General features: G+C 38.1%; 1 protein-coding gene across 1 annotated transcript in view; it reads left to right on the top strand.

The window, feature by feature from the left end:
• UTRN (utrophin) overlaps positions 1-21741 on the top strand; it is a 341542-nt gene that overhangs the window by 147553 nt on the left and 172248 nt on the right. The window contains 3 exon segments of the mRNA XM_014306655.2: positions 2608-2813; positions 4293-4447; positions 9870-10059. Of these exon segments, the coding sequence (XP_014162130.2) occupies positions 2608-2813; positions 4293-4447; positions 9870-10059 (551 nt within the window).

Genomic DNA, 21741 nt, shown 5'->3' with positions numbered 1-21741 from the left:
GGGTCAGTCACAAAACATGCGTGTGACGATTTTCACAGGGGTTTTCAGGTGAGGGAAGAGATGAGAATGTTGACTCCATATTCAGAAGGCTCGATTTATTATTTTATGATATATATTACATTAAAACTATGCTAAAAAGAATAAAAGGAAAAGTTTCATCTTAGAAGGCTAGCTAAGCTAAGAATAGAAAGGAATGAATAATAAAGGTTTGTGTCTTGGACAGAGAGTCCAAGCTAACTGGGCTGTGATTGGCCATTAATTGTAAACATCCAAGGTGGGCCAATCACAGATGCACCTGTTGCATTCCACAGCAGCAGATAACCATTGTTTACATTTTGTTCCTGAAGCCTCTCAGCTTCCCAGGAAGAAAAATCCTAAGAAAGGATTTTTAATGAAAATATGTCTGCGACACATGTGGATTCTTCAGGAAAGCTGAACAAGAAGTAAAGGACTTTGTGTTGGAAGTTTGAGTTCCCTATAGTCGTGCACATCCAGGGTGGGAAAAGAGAAGTTGTATGTGGTGCCATAGATTAAGCTTCCAGTAGATACTTTAGATGTGTGTGAAGATTTTCTGCCTGTCATGAAATATGAAAATGGAAGGTTTTGTTATCACTGACATTTGTTAAGAAAAGTTTGCTCTTTGAAGAAAAGTGAAGCTCTGGGCTGCTTATGCACCTCATTGTTTAAACACTGAGTATGTATAGACACTGAATATATGTCAGAATGTACCAATGTCCTATCAACCTTCTGGGAGTCTGCTGTGTGTCATCAGATGAAGCATAATTACTCAAATTGATAGGAGCAGAGAAACAGAAAAGCTTCCTTATCTGGAACTTTGCTCCCAATTTTTGGGACACTTAGAATTGGAACTTTATTGACACTTAGAATTGAAAAAAGTCTCATCAGAAATTCTTTCTAGTTTTTCTGTCTGTGATATCAGCCTGGTGCCCATACTTTTCAAGTATGTTTTTCAGAACAACTTTTTCTAGGAACTTACCTCTTAAACCCTCCAAGTCCTGAGGCTACCAGGAATGTCATTATTTTTCTGTCCTGTTTTGCAGGAGGCAGAAAAAAGGGTAGATATGTCAGCAATGTAGAGAGTAAGGTTAATCTGTCCATTAATAAGAAAAAGTATATAAATAATATTCGTTCTATAATAGCAATACTTCTATGTAAACATCAAATATCTGTGCTTGAAAATTAATCCACAAGCTGCCTGTGGGTTGAAATGGATGAATCTATATTGCACAAATTATTAGGTTTGTCTACCAGCCTGGTGGAGTGATATTTACTCTGACAGGTGGGCTTTGCTGCCACAGTCTTTGAGAGCTTTGTGGAACTAAGCAGAATATTGTTGAATGTATTAAAGTTAAGAGATTTTTTCAAGCAGATGAGGCACCATGGCTTTGTATAATTGCAAAAGGTTAAAAAAAATGTAAACCACTTAAATGGTTTCAATTTAAGTGCAACCTTTGGCATTTTGCTTCATGGAAAATTGAAGTGACTTGAGCATCAAGAGTGTTAATTTTTTGATAAATTTGCATACTTACTGTTAAAATAAATACACTGGATGTCTTACATACTGCGTACCTCTTTCTGATCAGAGTAGAGAGACGCTCAAGAAATCCAGCTTAGTCTTTTTTGGTTTTACTTTTTCCCATTAATTTTTACAACATTTTTTATCACATTCTTTAGTGATATAATTTGTTCCCTGTAACTGTCACAACAGGTAGTAGAGAAACTGGTTTCCAGCTCTATAGACTTTCAAGTAATACACTTGCTTTAATGGTCTAGTAAGTATCCAGGAAAATGTATGATGCCATGCATTTCTCTCTAAAGACAGATTCACTGCTTTTTGTGGTGCACTGTTTTTGTTCTAGGCTCTTATGTTGTGTTTTTCACTCCTTGTTTATTAAAGGTTAAGTGTGTTTATCCATCATCTAATGAAAGTATTTATTGAGAGAGGAATGGAATTCCTTCCACTTGAAGGGAATGGGGTGTAACCAATAACTTTTCACTTCTGCTGTCTAATCTACTAAATTCTGTAGAAACCTCTGGTGGAGTTAAATTGCCAAAGTAGCTTGTTATACCTTGTAGAATGTTTCTACATTGACCAAAATTGCAGTATAGGTGCCATGAGACAGTGGTCAAGAATGCTCAGTTTGCTTTATACAACTGTCAAAACAGTATTTATTTACTTATTTGTATTGGTTTAAGTTACCGATGCACAAAGATGACTTATTGGTCCTAATATCCTAAAATCACCCTAAAATTGTGCTCCTAGAAGCCCTACTGCTGGCATATCTCTGCTGTAAAGTTTCCTATATGTGTGGACTTTAAAAGTGAATAATGATTTTGAAATATACCAGAAATAAAAGTTGTTACTTGTATGATGTCCTACTCAAATAAGGGGAAACCAAACACCTGATTTTTTCATTTGCTTCTGTGACTTTGTCAACTAGACGGAGGAACTAAAATACTGAATATTGAGACTATTGTATTTGAGAATGTGTTGTATTATTGCCTTTTGCCCTGAAAATTAGGAGGTAGTTATGGCTACTTTTACTTTTGCCTCATATTTTTCATGTTCTGTGTTGTCCTCTGCAGTGGAGAAGCTGAAGAACCAGTGGGACAGCACTCAGCACAGCGTGGAGGTGCGGCAGCAGCAGCTGAAGCACATGCTGACAGACAGCCTGCAGTGGCACGAGCACAGGCAGGAGATGGAGCACCTCATGGAGCAGTGCGAGATCCGCCTGCGAGTGCTCCTGCAGGCCCCTAAAGAGATGCTTGCCAAACAGATTGCAGAGAGCAAAGTAAGACCACTTATGCTTATTTTTTCCCCCATACCAGATTCCTGAGTCTGTGTAATTCTACTGGATTCAATTGATGAGGGGATGTGCAATTTAGTTGTTGTACTATTTTCTGGTTATTTATGGGCATGATATTTTAATTGTCTATGTTTTTCAGTATATCAGACTACCCCAGAATTCCATTTTGGGAAGTAAACAGGTGGCATGTGTGCCTTTTAAAGCTTAGGTGAAATTAGTATAATTTAGCATCAAAGAAATATTATGCAGAAAGCTTGAACCCCAGACCAATTAAAATTTAATGATACTGCTACAGAATTGACTTCATAGAAATATTTAACAGTAGCTTAGTAAGTCAAGGAATGGACTAAGGTATTTAAAATTGTCCTGAATTTCACGTCTGGTGGGTGCCAGGCATATCCAATTCTTTTTTTAATTATTTTTTTATTTCATGCAATCTTTGGTGCTTTTTATATCATATCAAGCATGCTGCGATAAATCTGTAAATCTAGTGTCCTTTGTCCTCTTGGCTGTCAGAAAAAGGGCGAGCTGTAGGTGGCACAGTATGAGAACTAAAGACACAAAGCAGTGAGGAGAGGCTCTTGCCATTGCAGTATTTAGAAGAGAGATATAGTATATATATACTAGAGTTTAAAAAAACATGTGCATGTATATATGCACGTGTATATTCATGAAGGGGCAATGTAGGGATGCAGCTGAGTAATGGAAGAGGCAGGAAGTATGATTGTGAGAATTGCTTACCAATCCATAACTGTTTAAGTAGACAGTAAAGTTGTGTGCTTTGCACAACTATCTGACTAATGTCTATCTCTGCATAAGCAGGGAAATAGAAATGGACTATTAAGTCTACTCTGTTTTCTTAAGTGAAAGCAGGTCCATGCCCAAACAGAGGCCATAATGTGCAACTGGAGATATATATATATATATATATATATATGCGCGCAAATACTCTTTTTCATTTTGAAATAATGAGTTCTCTAAAGTCAAAGCATGTTGTAAGTATCTTGCCACAATAAAGAATCCTTTCTAATGTATTTCCTTAATTTTAAACAAACAAAAAACCAAAACCCCCAAAGAATGAAATCGGATTCTTATACTGCACATTTCATTTATACTGCTTTTAAATGCTGCTTCTATTGCTATTATAAAAATTCAAACTTATTCATGTTACTCAAAATACAGAAGTATTTTTATTTCTGTTGCCAGTAGACTATAAAAGAGGATTTCTCTAACCTTTGGCAGTTCTGGCAAATACAGCTTTTTCTCACTTATTAATGTTTTGATTAGTTCATTATCAGGACATTTAATATCTGTAGATTTTCTCTGTAAGGTTTTACCCCTAGATGAAAAATGCACACATTTTGCTTTTTAGAAAGAAGGAAAAAATGAGAGGTTTATAATGTGTGATAAAATCCATAATATGAGAAATAGTCTCATTTTAATCTGTCTCATTTGGCTTTTTAGCTGTTCGTACAGGATTTGCATAGAGGTGACATCACAGTAGCAGCATTCAATGATCTTTCTAATAAACTACTTCGAGAGTATCGTGATGATGACTCAAGGAAAGTGAAGGAAACCACTGACCAAATGAACACTTGCTGGGTTAATCTGAACCAAAGGTAACTACAAGGTTTCACTCTATATGCAGCAGCTTGTGCCTTAAACTTGCACTCTCTGTATACATGTGTATTGTAATCTCTTCTCTGCGTGCTTTAGTGCAGCATTTAGTGCTGCTGGGGATAATTAGTCAATTGCAGTCAAGCTCTTTTGATGCTTGAAATTCCCACAGTTCACAATGGAAAGCTTCTGTATGACATCCCATTTATGTGGCATATTTTTAAGCAGAAAAAGAAGGGACTTCTCATGTTTGGTTTCAGGTTTTCCTGTGGCTATTATTCTCTAAGTGTCTTTCAAAGTTCCTCTTTTATTCTTTATTGCTGGTATGATTTATGTATTTGTAGTTAGTTATTGTCCTTCCTTTTTGTAAGGCTGTAAGTGTTCAGCTTCATCTTCCCATGCATGAATTCCTTATGGCCTTTCATCTAATGGAAACTTCCCCAGAATGGGGCAGTGCTTTGGGTTCTCAAATGCAATCCTTCCAGTACTCCCACTAGAAAATACTTTTGTTATAGGAACTGAGACTTAATTGAAACTTCTTTTTATTAATCCTCTATTTAAGATGTATCTGCAGATATGTATCAATGAAAATGTGGTATTTTCCTATGCATATTTTTTTTCCTGCAGGATAATCCGATTTCTGCAGAAATTCTTTTGAGTATTTGGTATTGTTAGACAATTAACATTTAGAACAGGGATATACCAGAGTTGTAGTGTCTGACTCTGAAACCTAAAAGTCTATATGTATTGTGGTTAGAGGGAGAGAAGAAAAAATTGATCCTCTTTATGTGGGAGTAGGGAGGATGACAACTAGAGTCTGTATGTATACATGTGCATGTGAAAGAAGCAGCTGCTTTTGGAATGGGATGTCAGTTCAAGGAATGAAAAGCCTACTTGGAAAGCTTAAGGAGATGTTATCTCTTGAGGAGTGAGAGGAAGAGAACATTATAGAAATTGTGAAATTAGAGAATGGTTTGAATTGGAAGGGGCCTTAAAGATCATCCAGTTCCAACCCCCCTGCCATGGGCAGACCACAATCCACTAGGTCATATTGTTCAAAGCCCCATTCAGTCTGACCTTGGACACTGCCAGGGATGGGGCATTCACAGCTTCTCCTGTTCCAGTACTTCACCACCCTCACAGTGAATAATTTTTTCTCTAATAGCTAATCTAAATATGCCCTCTTTCACTTTAGAGCCATTATTCTGTCCTTACATGCCCTTGCAAAAAGTCCTTCTCCATGTTTCATGTAGGCCCCCTTCAGCTCTGCAAGGCTGCTATAAGGTCCCCTGGAAGCCTTTGCTTCTCCAGGCTCGAACTCTCTCAGCCTTTCCTCCTAGGAGAGGTGCTCCAGCCCTCAGAATATTTGTTTTCCTCTGGATTTGCTTCAAAATATCCACATCTTTCTTATGTTGGGGCCCCGGAGCTGGATGCAGCACTCCAGGTGGGATCTCACCAGTGTGGTAGAGGTGCAGAATCCCCTCCCTTGCTCTGCTGCCCACTCTGCTTTGGATGCAGCCCAGAACACAATTGGCTTTCTGGGCTGCAAGCACACATTACTGGGTCATGTCCAGCCTCCTACCCACCAGCATCCCCAAGTCCTCCTCAGCAGGACTATTCTCAGTGAGCAGGTAATGAAGGAAGCAGAGTAGAATGTCATCCTATCCTTCCTTGGAGGAAAATCGTTCTTCTGTCATTTTGTGCTTTGGATGTGGCAGCTTGTTTCCTAGTTAATTAGAGGATGAGGGAAAACAGCTCCTTGTTGGATTAGCATTGACAGTAGACTAAAACTCTGTGTTAGTCTCATTCACATTCAGACTTTGCAGTGTTATGGCTAGAGCTGGCATAAAACTGCCCGCGCTTCAGAGAAGGTGACCAGAAAGAAGAGCTCCTGCCTGGAAGCCTCTAATTAGTTTTGAATCTGCTTAAAGTCTAAAATAATAAGCTACTGCATTTTGTTGTGTATAACTGAAGCTCCTTAATTATCGCTGGGGCTACTGTTTGAAGTCTGCAGCCTAAGGAAGGTGAATATCTGCTTTGTTTATTAACTAGTGGCAGAATGTAAAGGACAACTCGGGTAGCCAGTGGGTAGCCAGTGTGGAGCTGCTCAGTGTTACCCCATCAGAGAAGCACAGTAGAATTAAAAGGGTAGAATGTGCAATGAAGGCACCACCATCAGAGAAGCACAGTAGAATTAAAATAGAATGTGCAATGAAGGCACCTTTTCAACAGGATGAAGGTTTTTATCCTTGCTTTAAATGCAATAAATAGAAATACCAGTGATGAGGCTTACTTTTTGTGACAGGTGTTGGGACATGTGGGGCTTATACATAGAGTGGACATGTAGCCCTATGGCTTCTATAAGAATAAATCTGTATTTATAGCATAATGCTTTAAAATACCAGTTTGTTCCCCCCACCCCTACTTGAAAGTTATGGAAAGGGTCCTTCATAAAATCACCTGGAAGGATTGTGGTTCTGGGCACCATAGGAACACTACCCGGAAGACTATAGCCATGGCATGTAAATTGAAGGAGGTTATTTTAAAACTGTTGGCATTAAGAGATTGAAGGTCCCCAGCTTGACATTGTGTAAATTGGATACTTTGCCCAGTGGCTATTTATGCTCTACTTTTATACTTTAGGGTGAAACCATAGTTCTAGGTGTTTGTGCTGCCTTGGTAATGGATTATAGTTGCTTTCTGTACTGTCTCAGATGTTAGTTTCTGAATTTCTTTTGATCACTTAGATGTATGCATTGCAGATTTTTAGTATACATCTGAAAAAATAATTGGGTGGAATAGAAACCTGAAACAGAGCCATGAAAACTTAAATAATAGAATAACAATTTTTTTTCTTGGATGTGTGTTTGCCAGTAGAATCTGTGTAGACTTTCTCCACTATCACTGTATTAGGTTAGCTACATTTGAAAATAATTCTTTGGCTTCTCCTCACATTTAATTCTTGCAGCCTGGAAGAGATACAGATCCTCAGTCATTTGAGGCCGCTCTAATTGTGTCAGAGTTATTTGAAAATCTGAGTTGTGTTTTTATAGCACAGAGTAGTTTTTAAACTGCAGTACAGAATTCTCCTGTAAAAATTTTTCTATTTTCTATTTTATGTTTGAGGTCTTTACAAGCAGGGGAGACAAGTATTTCCATCTGCTCTTTTAAAGTGTTGCTCACTACTGCTTGCTATGCATGTCCTCTTTAAAAATACCCATGTAATCTTAGGACATTAGTCGTAAATTTGTATGTATTTAGTGACAGGATTGTTTTTCAGCTTTAATTCAATTGTACAGCAACAGTGGATCAGTAATAGGATTTCATTCGTTCCTTAAAGCTCAACCAAGCAGAAGGCTTGAGAAATTAAAACTTTAGGATGAAGACAATATTCTTCAATGAATGTTTTTAACTTCAAAGTTCAGGTTGTCTCAATTCCTATCTAATACATCACTATTTAGACTTAGAGATCTGGGTCACTTGGTGTTTCATCCTTCGGGGCTGTTCTTTTCCTTTGAAGGTCACCTTTATTACCAGTCTGTTCTTCCTGCTGTCACTTCTGTTCTTCCACCTTTGGCCTTAACCCCCTGCTAGGAAAGAAAATCCCTGCAGAGGGAGAGGATTTTGAAGTTAGAGCTCGTAACTGCTTTTACTTTACATTTTTCACACAGTTCCTTGGTGTGCTCTAATTTTTTAGCTGGTGCTTATTATCTTTTCTGGACAATATCTATCAAACTACTTGTTATCCCTGGCATGCTATGTATTATTTTTTCTCAAGACTGGGTGAAGCATTTCAGCTGCAAGTGAGAAGCAAGAATGAAAGCTTCTTGCTCTCCTAGTCATTTGCTAGTCACCAAAACTTGGACAAGCACAAAGTCAGGAACAATTCTTAGAGTCTTATTTTGGCTAAAGCAATTAGCAGGTGGTGTAAGATGAAAACTTCTAAAATGGGGTTGCAACACTATGTTTGTGCAAATTGTCTCTAAAAAGTTCAGTTGCTTATGCTAAAACGTAGGAATGTGAGCCTGGCAGGATTGAGGTTGCATGAGATTTCCTCACAGTCCTTGAAAGAGGACAGTTTTTACTTGTAGCTGTCTCATCTGATGTGCTAGTAAACCAGGCTACTTGCTTTGAAATGTCATCCTGAATGGTACTGAACACCCACTGCTTCTTTTCTAAAAGGAATATTTTAACTAGCTTTGAAATTCACAATTCCAAACATAGTTATTCCTTCATACTGCTGAGCAGTACAGCATGACAAGGAGGAAAGAAAGCTGAAGTACATGGGAGGGTGCAGAAGACACAAGTTTGGGCCTGTCTGGAGAAACATGGAAATACCAAATGCTGAGTGTTTTGGCCTTGTCTATCTTGAAATTAAGTATCACTTTACTCCTAAAATATTGTAATACAGCTAGTGCTTGATGTGAAAATTAAGTTTAACTACTTACTCAGCAGAAGCATTCTAGCTGTTAGCTCTGTTAGAGGTTTCTCTACAGTGTCCTGGTGTGGGATAGCTTGTTTTTTTATTCTGATTTTGGGAGAAGGAATGCTGCAGAATAACAGCCTCAAATGGGTGAATTTTAGTTTGTCTAAATTTAATAATGTTGCTAATCAGAGCTTTTAAAATTGCTGACTATAACAGTTTCTCATCTGAGTTTCATTTCAATCACTAGGAGACAGTACTGTCATGCAGAACTACAAGGTGATTTTTTTCCTAGGAAATTATTTGAAGTTTCTGATAAAATGTTCAGATTATGTTGTTATTACATGAAAAAATCCTCTTACAGACACAAACTTTAGTGTTTGTATCAGTTAGAAATCTTTTGGATGATTGAAAATTATTTGGACCATATTCTGCCAGTCTTTTTTTAAGTCAGTTGAGCAAGTTTTTGATGGCAGTGTATTATTCTGTTTGAGTGATTGTGTCAAAAGTCTTCTAGCAGAAAGAACCAGGTATCTGACTTTTCATCCCTTAGCACTTTAACTCATAAGAATTTATTGCAGTGTTTTTCCTTACTGTAAAAGAGGAACAAAAATACCCCAAGCACTCAGTGCTTATACTCCATATTTTTTTTGTTGATGTGGAAAAGCCCATTTTTCACACATGGCAATAACACTTCTACCCTTTGGACTAGGATAACTTGATGATGGTAACACTCTAAAAGGAAAGCCTAGGTTTTTAATTAATAACTGAGTTTTTACTGCATACCTTTTAAAAAAAGATCTGTCAAATGTGTAACCAGTTCAGGACATCTGTGGGTAGCTACAGATGCACTAAAACCAGTGATATAAATTATGATAAAACAAGCTGTATCTCTGTTCTTACTAGAGATGCATTTCAGGTTTCCTTTTAGTAGTTTCATTATGATGTATATAATGTTGTATCTTATGGGGGGAATATTCTGACACTTGTCTTGTTTTCAGAGCTGTTGATAGGCAGAATTTCTTGGAGACAGAGATGAAGACAGTACAGGCCTCACACAAGGATCTGGAGAGCTTCCTCAAGTGGATTCAAGAGGCAGAGACAACAGTAAATGTTCTGGCAGATGCATCTGAGCGTGAGAACTCTGCTCAGGACAGTGCCTACATAAGGGAACTCAGAAAGCAAATGCAGGTGAGAAACTAAATAATATTGCTGTTATTCAGGTTTTCTCTCAATGGCAAATGTTAGAAAGAAAAGCTATCTACTTGCTTGGAGAAAGCTGCAGCCTATTGAAAGGTATTTCCTAAGACACAGTGTTTTAGAAGTCAGGTGTATGAAAAAAGCAGATTTGTCTTAAGGTTTGAAGCACATATTTTTGTGTATGTCTTTGGCACTGAGGGCTCTTAAATGTCCTTGGAGGGTGACTGCATTCAGGAAGTGTACGCTTCATTAAACCAAGTCATGTTGTGTGATTGTTCAACCAAACAATTTAATCTACTTCCCTCCAAGTAAAGCCCTCCTGGGCTGCACTCTCTCCTATTTCTGTCTGCCACCTTCCTCCTGTGTTTTTAGCAATCCAGGAAGTTGTTGTACCTCTTCTCCCTCTCCTACTGCCCAACAGCTCCCCAGCTGACCTTCTTTCATGTTCAGGCCCCAGACTAGAAACCTTGGAAATGACTGAGGAGTTTAACTGACACCACTTATTAAATCCTGCACTCTGTGTTTGGATTAATGTCACCAATGATCTAAGTGGGTTTGAGCAGCTTATACTGAAAAAAAAAAGATGTTGCTTTTAGTATTGCTCTTAATCTGAACGTGTCTACGCTGAATTGGAATGAAACAAGACTGTTAAAAATATCTGATAGCAAGTTATTCTTGCTAATCATAGTAAGAGCACAATGTTTTGTGGAAGCTCGTATCTGTTGAAGATGGCACGTCACTCACCAAATTATTCTAGTCAGTCAGGTAACTCATCTGTAGAGATGTGGCTTTTTGTGAAATGCTGAGCCTAGTCTGTAGTGGTGATACCAAGAACTTAATGTTATGCTTTCTATTGGTGCCACTTCCAACTACTCTAATGTAGTGGAGATGGAAGAGCTAAAACAGGGCATAGGCAGTGAACAACAGAAGGCAGTCCTATGTGTAAATAGACTTATTTCTGCATTACCTTGCATTCTGCGTAGTCTATCACACCAAGATACGGCTGTTATTTCGTAGTTTGTTTGTTGGCTCTGTGTGGCTGTGAAGCACTGTATGTAGAAGGTTGTTTGCCATTCTTTGTGGGGCTGCAATCTGATTAAAATTGCCTGAGTTGTGCTGCATGAGGGGAGAACTGTTGTGCAAGACTGTTGTGAGAGAAGGAGAAGGTCTATGACCAACTCCTGACTTTGCATGCTGTCCTGGCTTGTCACTGCTGAAAAGGCAGGTGGAGATGCTGGGGCATGATCTCCCCTGGTTCAGCATCTGGTACCTGATATTGTCCATATCTTTGAGACTGTATGTTTCTACACACTGTGCACATGAAGTGTTATCACTTAACTCACCCATGACCTTACATAACATGTTAAGCCTTTTCTGGCTACCCTAGGAAGTGGAGCATGTCAAAGACTGTCGTAGCATAATGACTTCCAGAATGAACTTTGTCCCCTGCGATCTTACAGTCTTTAAATGTAAATGAAGACATTCATATCATGACTCCAGAATCACTGTTTATGTTTTCAACTATTTGTTGCACTCCTGAAAACAAAATGAAGTTCCAACATCTTGTTGTACCTCAAAAGATCAAGCCCACTCCCTTGCAAGTTCTTAAGCTTATTATCTGATTAGACAATGATAATTTCTTTTTCTTCCCCCCTTATGTGGTGAAAAATGACAGTGTTGTTCTCTTGGTGCCTTGTTGAATATGTAAAGAAGTATTGGTTTTTAGGTTAGTGGTTAAATGGTTTTAAGAAGAATCCAGGGTTTATAACCTTCTCTGCTCTGTGTGAAGATGCCCCTGCTCCCAAAGCCTGTGCATTAAGTAAAACTTTTGTAAGAATTCAAGGTGTGATAAATTCTACGTGAAAAGAGCTGAACCTAGGCAAAAGGTGATGAATTTGTTGTTGTTGCTGCTGTTACATGTCATGCATTTTCAAAATAGGATCATCTGTTAAACTGGCATCTGTGCATGCATGGGAGGACTATCCTCCATTATGTTTTGGGCCTAGCTTATTTGGCTGCAGCCCAAGTCACTCTACAGTGGAATCGATGATCTGAGCCCTGAAGCCTTGTTTTACCTTTCATTGTGATACCTGAGGCCAGCAACAGTGCTATGCAAATAATGAAGACTTTGAGTGTGGTTGCAATGTCTTTTTGAAAAGGAGAAATCCAAATCATCAGTCAGTTCAATTAATTCTCTCAGTATCTAAACCTTCTAGAAGTTTTTCCATTCAGGTTAGTGCCAAAACACTACAGTCTGTTTTGGAAAATATTTAGCAGTGACTTGGAAGAGATTAAAACCTAATTTGAAAAAAGATGCAGAAAATAAGCTAGGAAATAGTAAGAAGTAATGCAGGGTATGTGAAATCCTGGGCCTATGTGTATAAAGGTGTCCAAAATAATTAAAAATTTTTGTTGAATTTTAGAAGAAGTTACTATAAGTAGTGGCTGGCTGTTTTGTCTCACTGCTTGATTCAAACTCGTAGATTGAAAGATCTGGGAAGATAAAAAGTAGAAGGAAGTAAGGAAGGTGTGGACTGTGGGGTCTCTCTTGCACAGAAGAAGTTTGAGCTTTTGCACAGTCATTTCTGAATGCTTCCATGGTTTCAGAGTTCTGCTGCTTCACAGATTTCCTTAAAAGATATTTGGTAAGAGCATGTCAGCTAATCATGGTAGGCTCAATCTGGAAAGTTAAAGAAGCAGACTTCTGGTGGAAGGGATGTAAGCCAGGAGCAATGGCATGCAGAGGAACAGTTCAAATAAATCATGAAGATCAGAAAAGACAGTGTGTCTGGCAAGGTGAATACAGATGGTAAGATTTCTATATATAGCATGGAGTTTGTGTATCTGTTTATCTGTTCAAAATTATGTTGTTATTGTTGCGTGCACATCAAGAAAACAGAGTACAGGGAAATGGAGTTTTTGTGAGGAGTGGTAGAAACGTTGATTCAGTCCTAAAAATAAAGATAAAAAGGTTGCCTTCACAGAATTAGATGGGAAGAGTTTTTAAATGTCCTGTATGAAGAACCTGAACCTTGCATTCATCTCCTTCCTAGGAAAGTGCCTTAGAAGAAGCAAAGCGGTGTATAATGCACTGACATCTAAGCTGTGCATTATTTTGGATCATACAAACTTGTCAGGATAGCTGTTGCCTGCATATTGTGCTGATTGATGTGCTTGAAATGTGTAGGGACCTTTTAATGTGGAAATATGCACTTTAAATCATCTGATTGGTACTTCACCTACTGTGTTCAGGCCTCCCTGAACCTTTGCTACAGCAGCCCCTCTGATACAGGTTTGAGTAGATTAATCAAAGCACCTTCGGAAGCAATGAGTAGCTGGCTCCGGTTATGCTGCAGTTTTGCCACACCTAGGGGTATGTTGGCTGTATTGCATTGGGAGTGCCTTGCTGGTAGGAAACCACTTCCATGCTCTTGAACATCCTACTATCATCCTTAGATGGCTTAAATAATTCTGCTTTGTCATAGGAAATACATCAAAATTATGTTAGCTGTTTGGATTCAAGGATGACTTAGAGAAGGGGTTGATGATGCAACTGTATGCTTTTACTTTGCCAAAACCCTATCTTTTTCTTGTCTAAAGTCATTCTGGAAAATATTTAATTGGAAATGGCTTGTGAAAAACATTACTACTTTCTGGTGCAAGTGGGATCCTTTAGATCCCTTTGACTAAATTTGCTTTAAAAGAGTTTTTATAAAAAAGAGGTTTACCCCCTGCAATTTTCCCTTTTGTCTCAGATAATCTAGTTTTGAGAAACGCCTATGTGATTTATTAGCCTTTAACGTATGGCTGATATAATTAGGGCAGGTATCCCTGTGCTCCTCTCTCAAGATTTATAACACAATCTGTTATTCACTCACTCTAAGCTCTGCCAGAGCTGCGTTTAGTCTGAGAACGAGATCATCCTTTCCCAGAGTGAGGAAGCAAACACTCTGTCTGCTGATAGAAAGCAGCTACTAGGGAGGAACAACTGTTGTGATATGCTGGAGCCGTCTTCCTGAAGGAATTCCTTTTTTGTTCCTGCAGCTTTCAGGCTTAAATTAATAACCTTTTTCTGGCTATTTAGTGCACTCCTGAACGGAGGCATACGATCAGCTGCTCAACTTCATTTGCCCTCTGCAGAAGCAGAGCTGAGCAGTACCGATCAGAGGAATCTGTGAAGGCTGTTATCTTTTTGCATTTGTTTTGTGGGGTTATTTTGGGAGAAAAACTTATGCTGTATCAATCTTCTTTGCCTTTGAAACGTATAAAGCCTGTAGCTTGCAAAAGCAGTCCTGGAAGAGAGCATGCTCAGAAAGCTGGCAAATCATTGTCCAGTGACCGGGAGGAAATGATAGTTGCTCTTCATTTATAATGCAAATTCTGAGGTATCTTCAGAAGTGTGGTAAACTTAAAATGATGGCTGTGGTGAGAACCTCTCTTCAGAAAGTTGTGGTGTTGTTGCATCGTTTACAGAGGATGGCAGTTTCTTCTCCCCGCTATCAGAAGCTTTGTAAGGTAGGAAATGTAAGCCCTAAATGTCGAGTGTGTGTATTGCTAACTCTGTTGTCTTTCTGAGATAAAAAGAAAAGAAAGTGAGCATGGGATGAGTGTCAAAGTCATCTTGGCTATCTAGTGTTTTTAAGCCTGTAATGCTTTCCATGTGTGTTTTGTTAAAAAATACAATAAGGAAAAAAACCCAAAACAAAACAACCCTGTGCTTGTCAGAGTGATAAATTTTTTTTTGGAAAAGTGCTCTCTTGCCCACCATTTAATTGTCTGGGAGGAAAACTGTTATGTTCACTGAGATTTTTTTTTTTTTTGGTAAAATACAACCAGTTCTTTTCCTAGGGAGTTACTTTCCTAGTTACTTCTTGGTATATGTGATTCCTTAACTCCTGTGTACCCATTATGTAGAATAACCGTGCCCAGTGTTTTTTCTTTTGAGCTTTATGAAGCTTTTAATTAGGAATGAGTTTGGCCGACTCAATACACAGCCATTTATTTCTGCCTTCACCAACTGAGCTCTTTCAGTTAAGAAAATCAATAAAAGTTTGAGGAAAAGCATGTTGACATAGACTACCACTTATTGCTGGGTTTGATGGTACCTGTTTTGGTTGCTGATTGTTTCTGTTTCCAAACATGGTGTTTACATTTTGTTTTTTTTCATGGGCTCAGTAGTTCTGAACCTTAATACTGTGGTGATGATCTAGGATACCTAGTAAAATTCACTTTTAAAAGTAGTTTCAATCATTCACCAGGTTAAAATAAGTAAATAAAATTAATAAACTTCTAACTGATCTGTAAAGTCCGTGAGTTAATGCTGCTGCAGTGTTGATACCTGTGTGAGGTGGTCATACTGTGCTAATATAATGGAACTTCTAATATAAGGATTCTGTCTTGAAACTTTGCAAAATTATAAAATTTGTTAGGTCTTCAGTTGTATATATACTGACTTCACATAAATTCTATTTGGCTGCCTTTGAAATTGTTTTTTTCTTCTTGCTGCTTATGATACTTTAAAAGTATCTGTGTTTTTTGATGAAAATACATCTGTGTTTTGCGTACACGGTGTGTGAGAACCAAAGTCTTGTTCTGATGATAAAGCAAAGCCTCCTTAACTCATTCTACCTGCTTCAATCTGAGATGTGCTTTCTGTTGTGAGGAATTTAAAAATGACATAAAGTGAGAGAGATACCATCCTTAGAGTAGGGTTTAAAAGTAAGGAAAAAGTATCATGCAGAATGTTGTTCAGTGAAGCTTGTAGATGAAGTTCTGGCATATGGGGAAGAACATTTTCTTCAGATGGCTGTTTCAGCGTGCTTCAGTTTACCAAGCTGTACTAATAGGTGCATCTTCATTATGAAAAATGAGAGACTAGTTTGTGTACATATAAGCTGCTTTAACAAACGTTCCTCAGTTGTTCTTGTCTGTCAGTTGTCAATAAACAGCCTGTTTGGTTCTGTGAACAAAGCAGATTTTTTAAAATAATGTAAAGATATGGGTTGTAATTGCCTGTTTAGTCACATTATTTGTATAAACTTGTTTGTAAAATGTTTGTCAAGCCACTGTTTAGTGACTCCTGGAGTTATAATCATTTGCTAATTATTCTGAGAGCCTAGTTAATGGATGTATACTTAATTTGTTGAGTTTAAATCTACCCAAGGGGTAGTGAAAAAATCTTCTAAAAGGCTGTTATTAAAATACATTTTCTGATTGAGAACCCATGCAGTAATAGCCTTGGGAATTACACATTGCTTAAAATTACACAGTGCATGGTTTTTCTGCTTTTAAAAAGTCATGTGGCTTAGTTTTTCAGATGTCTGTGTTTAGTTTACTGAAGGTAGAATTGTTAGTCTTCTTGTAGAGTTAAATCAGGCACTAATTGAGACAGAAAAAAAGAAATGGTTTACGATCCCAGTCACTTCCAGCAGGTGTCAATGTAAGGCAATGATAGATGGAAGTCTGGTGATGGAAATGTTAATGCTTAGATGAGAAAATGTATGGAAATTTCTAAGAGCAACCATGACAGCATGTCAGGAAGGATTTCTTGTAGTGCCCTGTATACTCCTGTCTTTGGAAAGTCAGACGTTTGTATGTGTCTTGTGCACACTCTGGATACACTGGTATAGTTCAGACCTGCAGAAGAGGAACTATTTACTGTAGTGTATGAATTATTGCATTGTATATGTAGGTGCTTCATGAACTGCATCTAAATTTTTCATGTGAAGTGTCCTCTGAATCGCAGCAGAGGGCCAATAAAGTATTTAAGACCAATTCTTGAAGTTTAGCTTTTTTTTTTTAACTGCACTGCTTATGAAAGAAGTAGTAAGGCTTTATCATTTAATTGTACTGGGAAAAGTCATGATTGTTCCTTTTAACAGCCTCATATAATAGTAGCAATCAGCATTCATAGTCCACATTTTTCAAATTTCTTTATAGCAAAAACAAAAATAAACACTTTGTTGACAAACTAGAGCATGGCTGAAAACCACAAAATTCAAAGTTTAGGATATTTCTTCTGTTGCTGCTTTTTCTTTCACAAATTTTTTCTTACCAAGGTGAATTTTGCCAGGTAGACCTTTTCACTTGTTGCTATTTGATTCTTTTGCCTTAAAATTAGTGACATACCAGGGCAAAATGTCTGCACTTGCCATTTTGTTGTCAGTATGTAATAAGTTTTGCTTCATCTTTTCTGCGAGACCAGAGCTACAGCATTACTTTCAAAAATAAAGTAGAGAATTGTGAAACTTTCTCTGACTTCCCTGACAGAAGGTAAAGAATAGTGCATCTCTGACAGACAGCTAAATGATTACCTTGAAATATGGATCCTGCTTGTGTAATTTGACTGTGTGTTTTTAAAACACACTGCTAACATTCAGGAACTGGAGCATTCATCCCCTGGAAAACAGGCTGCGGAACAAACCTAGTTGCTGAGAGGCTTTTTAACGTTTTTTGTCTCTCCCTTTTTTGATAAATTCTTGAGAAGAACTTGCTTTTTTTAAAAAAATATTCAACTGCCTTCATGTAAAATACTCAATTCTCAAACCTGATCCAACCTGAGTCTTCATGTGGCAACTTAGGTGAGTTCCTGACTTCCTCAGCTATGAAATGCATCAGAAACATGTCTCCTGAGGTATTTTTTTAAGAATACATAACTTAAAATGCAGTCCTCTAATTTTATGCTGTTTTTTTTAATGGCCAGTGTTAAATTTGTAAAACTGCAGGAAGTTACAAACACAGTGAATGCTGGGGTCAGCCAAAACCTTTTTTTGCTGTGATACCGGTGATGCATTCCAAAATACATATACATTATGTTGAATTTTGAGAGTAGCAGCAAAGCCTCTGTTCCTATGAAATTTTGAAAAAAAAAAAAAGAAGTTCATGGAGGCAGGGCAAAATAAAAAAAAAAAAGCCTGGGAGGCTGTGTTGATAAATGTCTAGGCTAGTCCTGGTTCCAATGAATTCAACAAAGATATAAGTTTTTTAATGTTTACATGACTTCAAGTTGATTTAGAAAATAAATCATTGACACTTGACATATTCAGGTATAAGATACAGATAACCAAATGTGGATGAGGAGGAGCAGCAATGTAGTACATTCATTGGACAGCAGAAGTGAGAACTAAAGTTAATTTTGGAAACATGTTCTGAAGTAGGCTACTGTATTAAGCAGGTTGTTGATTGGAAAATGAAGCAGTGTCGTCAAAAGCGTTGCTAAATTATGCAGACAGTTTCTTTTTTTAGATGAGCAAGTTAACTGCAGACTGCTTGATATGGTTCTAGTTGTATAAAGGACATTCTAATTAGATTTAGATCTACAAAAAAGCCTTCTTGAAGGGAGGAGGTGAGAATTAAAGGGAGCCTTGGATAATAATGACTATTATCTACCCTAATACAATAAGGCTAGGAGTGAACCGATAAGAACAAAATGGCTATTTTGAAAAAGGAGATGTAGTAAATAATATCTAATGATCAGCCTCTCAGGAGTTTAGGATTTACCATTTTAGAAAACAACTGAGCAGTGTAACTGGATACCACCCACCTCAGAACATCCACAGCTTGTTTGCAGTGGGAGTGATTGTAGAAGTGGTTTTCAGTGTGATTTCTTGAGAGAGAGTATGTACAGGTCTGGGAAAAACATGACGTGGGTTCTTGATAAGCAGAATAGGGCTGACATACAGCTAATCAAGGGCAACAAGGTACCTTGATGATGTTTAGAGACAGAATATAAACCTTATTTGAAGGAACGTGAATAGGCTAGGAATAAGTGTCAGTCACTGATCATTTAAAATGAATGAGATGGGCATAATTTCTTTGTGGATTTGGATTAAAAGTTGTAAAGCTGAAAACTGATAGAGAATACTTGATAAGCGTCTTGAAGTCTTGGGAGGTGACAGTTGATTTGCTTCTGGCCTTTATTATAGAATGATCACAGCAGCTAGAGAAACAATGGAAGGCTGAAGGGAGAAAATTTTTAATAACTTTTAGAAAATGAGGTAAGTGAAGGTTGGAAATGACTATCCAGTGAGTCAAAAGATGTGAAAACAAGAAATATGGGAAAGAAATTAAATTCCAGTTGGAAATGTAATAACTATAATGGAATTCAGTTCTCCATTGGTATCAAATTGCACCTTTGTGTATACTCTGTCAGTGATGGACAAGCACTATTAGGGGCTTCGGTGTGTAGGCAAGATGTTGTTAACTGTTAGCATGTCATTTACTGATTGATTTCCTTTGGACTTTCAGAGGGGTCTGGTAAAAAAAAAATCAGTGGGATATTGGAGGGATATTTTTATGTTTTGATAGGTCAGAGAGAGATGAGATCCTCAGAACTTCTGTAGACATTCTGGGATAGTGTAAGTTGGTTCATGAAGAAAGATATGGATTCTGGTTGAGATTGGAGTTGGAGTGTAGAAGAATGAGTGGAATTTCAAAGAGAAACTTGTAGGTAAAGTTTCTGGGAAGACCTTTTGATAGTGAGACTTAGGAGCTTACTGTCTTTCCCCAAGGAAAAGACAGTAAGCTCCTCCTGTGTCCTCAGTGTTTAAATAAAACATTTCCCAATGCAGTGGTTTACTTCAGTAATGCAGTTCCAAGCACAAAAGACAAGATGGTGACTGTGAAGAGCCATCATGGGTTTTGAGAAGGGTGCCCAAGCTGTTTGCTTTCTGTGAGAAAGTTGTCGCTGTGTGTTTGGATGTAGGGAAAGCAGAGCTGTTCCCTGATCATGATTTTAGAAAGACTTTGAATGCAGTCTTTCACAGTCAAAGCAGACATATGGACAAGAAAGATGACCCAAAAGGTGGGAAGACAATGTCTGGACCGTTTGTGTTCCTCAAGGGATGGAACAGAGACTGGTACAGTTTATGAAACAGACTGGTGCTGTTATGAATCCAGAGTGGGATGGAGTACACTCTCAGCAGGTTTGAGAATGATACTAGACTGTGGAGGAACAGGAACAGTTCTGTTCCCAGTCCTTGGGGCCTCAAGAGCGGGGGGATGGGCTGACAGGAACCCCATGAATTTTTAAACAAACCCTCAAAAAACTTAAAGCCAGTTTTTGCACCTGAGAAGGAGTGATTCAATGCATTGGTACAAGTGTGAGAAGGATTATAGCCAGACAGGAAGAAGTGTTTATGTTTTTCTGCTTAGCACTCATGAGGTCATGTCTGGAATACCACAGTTAGTTTCAGGCCCCCGGTTTGACAGATAGTGAGAGACTGGGGAGAGAGTGCAGTGCTTGGAGCACAGGACATGTAGAGCAGCAGGGGAGCTGACTTCATTTAATTTGGAGGAGAGAAGGCTCCAGGAATTTCCAGCTGCTGTCACTGCATACCTGGTGAGTTGTTACTATAAAAGATGGAGCCAGGCTCTTCTTGTAGGGGCCCTGTGGAAGGAAAAGAGGCAGTGGGAATATGCTGCAGCAAGGCAGTTGGGTGTAAGGACAACAATTCTGCACAGGAGATGTAACTGCACGCTGGAGTGGACTGCCCAAAAAACCAGGCTGTTATATTTCCATCTCTGGCGATATTAACACATGTAGTGGATAAGGCCCTTAGCAGCAGACCCAGCTTTGAAATTAGTTCTTGGAATTGGCAGGAGGTTTGACCTCCAGAGGTCTTCCAACTTGTGATTTTCTATATTTCTCTGTGCTAGTGCCCTATTAGCCTATAAGTGAAGATTAAAATAGTCAAAACGATAGTGCAGCAGTTCTCAGCTGTGGGTTGCTCACTTCCTATGAAAAGGAGCTTCATGATTTTACTCCATGTGAAAAAATTCTTACATTTCTGCTGAATTTTGATCTACATTGGGGCCTGCTATGAGTCTGCTGAACAGCCACACCATGTACTCATTTGCAAATCGTTTTGCTCTAGTCTAACCTCAATGGTGGTAATGCAGTACAGTCAGGCACTTGGTGCATATCTGAATTATGTGCCTATGATTAGAAGGCATTTTAATATAGCATAAGACTTTGTCATCTAAACTTCCCCCTGCTTCTACATTTTCAGATAATGTTTTCAGAACTAAAGTAGAAGACAGAAAAGTTTTGCACATCTTGAGTGATGGGGCTGACCTAAATGAAACCACTTTGTTTTGCCATTTGTCTAATTAGGATCAGTGCCAAATAAAACTGTATAATAAATGGGTACATTATTGTAAACCCTTGTGCTCTCTAGTCCTTTGTGTATCAGGGAGCTTCTCTAGAAATAGAATGGTTTCTTTAAGGTGAAATAAGAAGGAAAAAATAAAATGGGAGAGGACATAAAGCTTCGGAATTTCAGTATTCTTAAGTGCTGCACTGAAGTCATTCCTATTTGGAAACAAAATGCAGCTTAACAAAAGTTAAGATAGGTTCTAGGAAATAGTGCTTTTTTAAATAGCATTTTGTAGTAATGTAGAAGGGAGGAAAGGAGAGAGGAGATGAGAGAAATATTTCAGGACATGCTTCTAGAATCCTCTTACATTTATTTAGAGGCAACTCTGATTTTTAAGCTGAAAATATTTTGCTATTGCAGCAAAAATAAATCTAAAATATAAGGTAGTTCTATTAAAGCATGAATGTAGCATTAATGGGAAACTTGGCTTCCATGAACTTTACATGTTTACAGGAGCTGGATCAATATTTGATATGAGACCCTCTTGCCATATCATTTTGCCACAGTGCTTTTTGAT

Source organism: Geospiza fortis, unplaced genomic scaffold (assembly GCF_000277835.1).
Source record: "Geospiza fortis unplaced genomic scaffold, GeoFor_1.0 scaffold162, whole genome shotgun sequence".
NCBI classification, from domain to species: domain Eukaryota; kingdom Metazoa; phylum Chordata; class Aves; order Passeriformes; family Thraupidae; genus Geospiza; species Geospiza fortis.
This window is presented reverse-complemented; position numbering and strand designations above follow the sequence as displayed.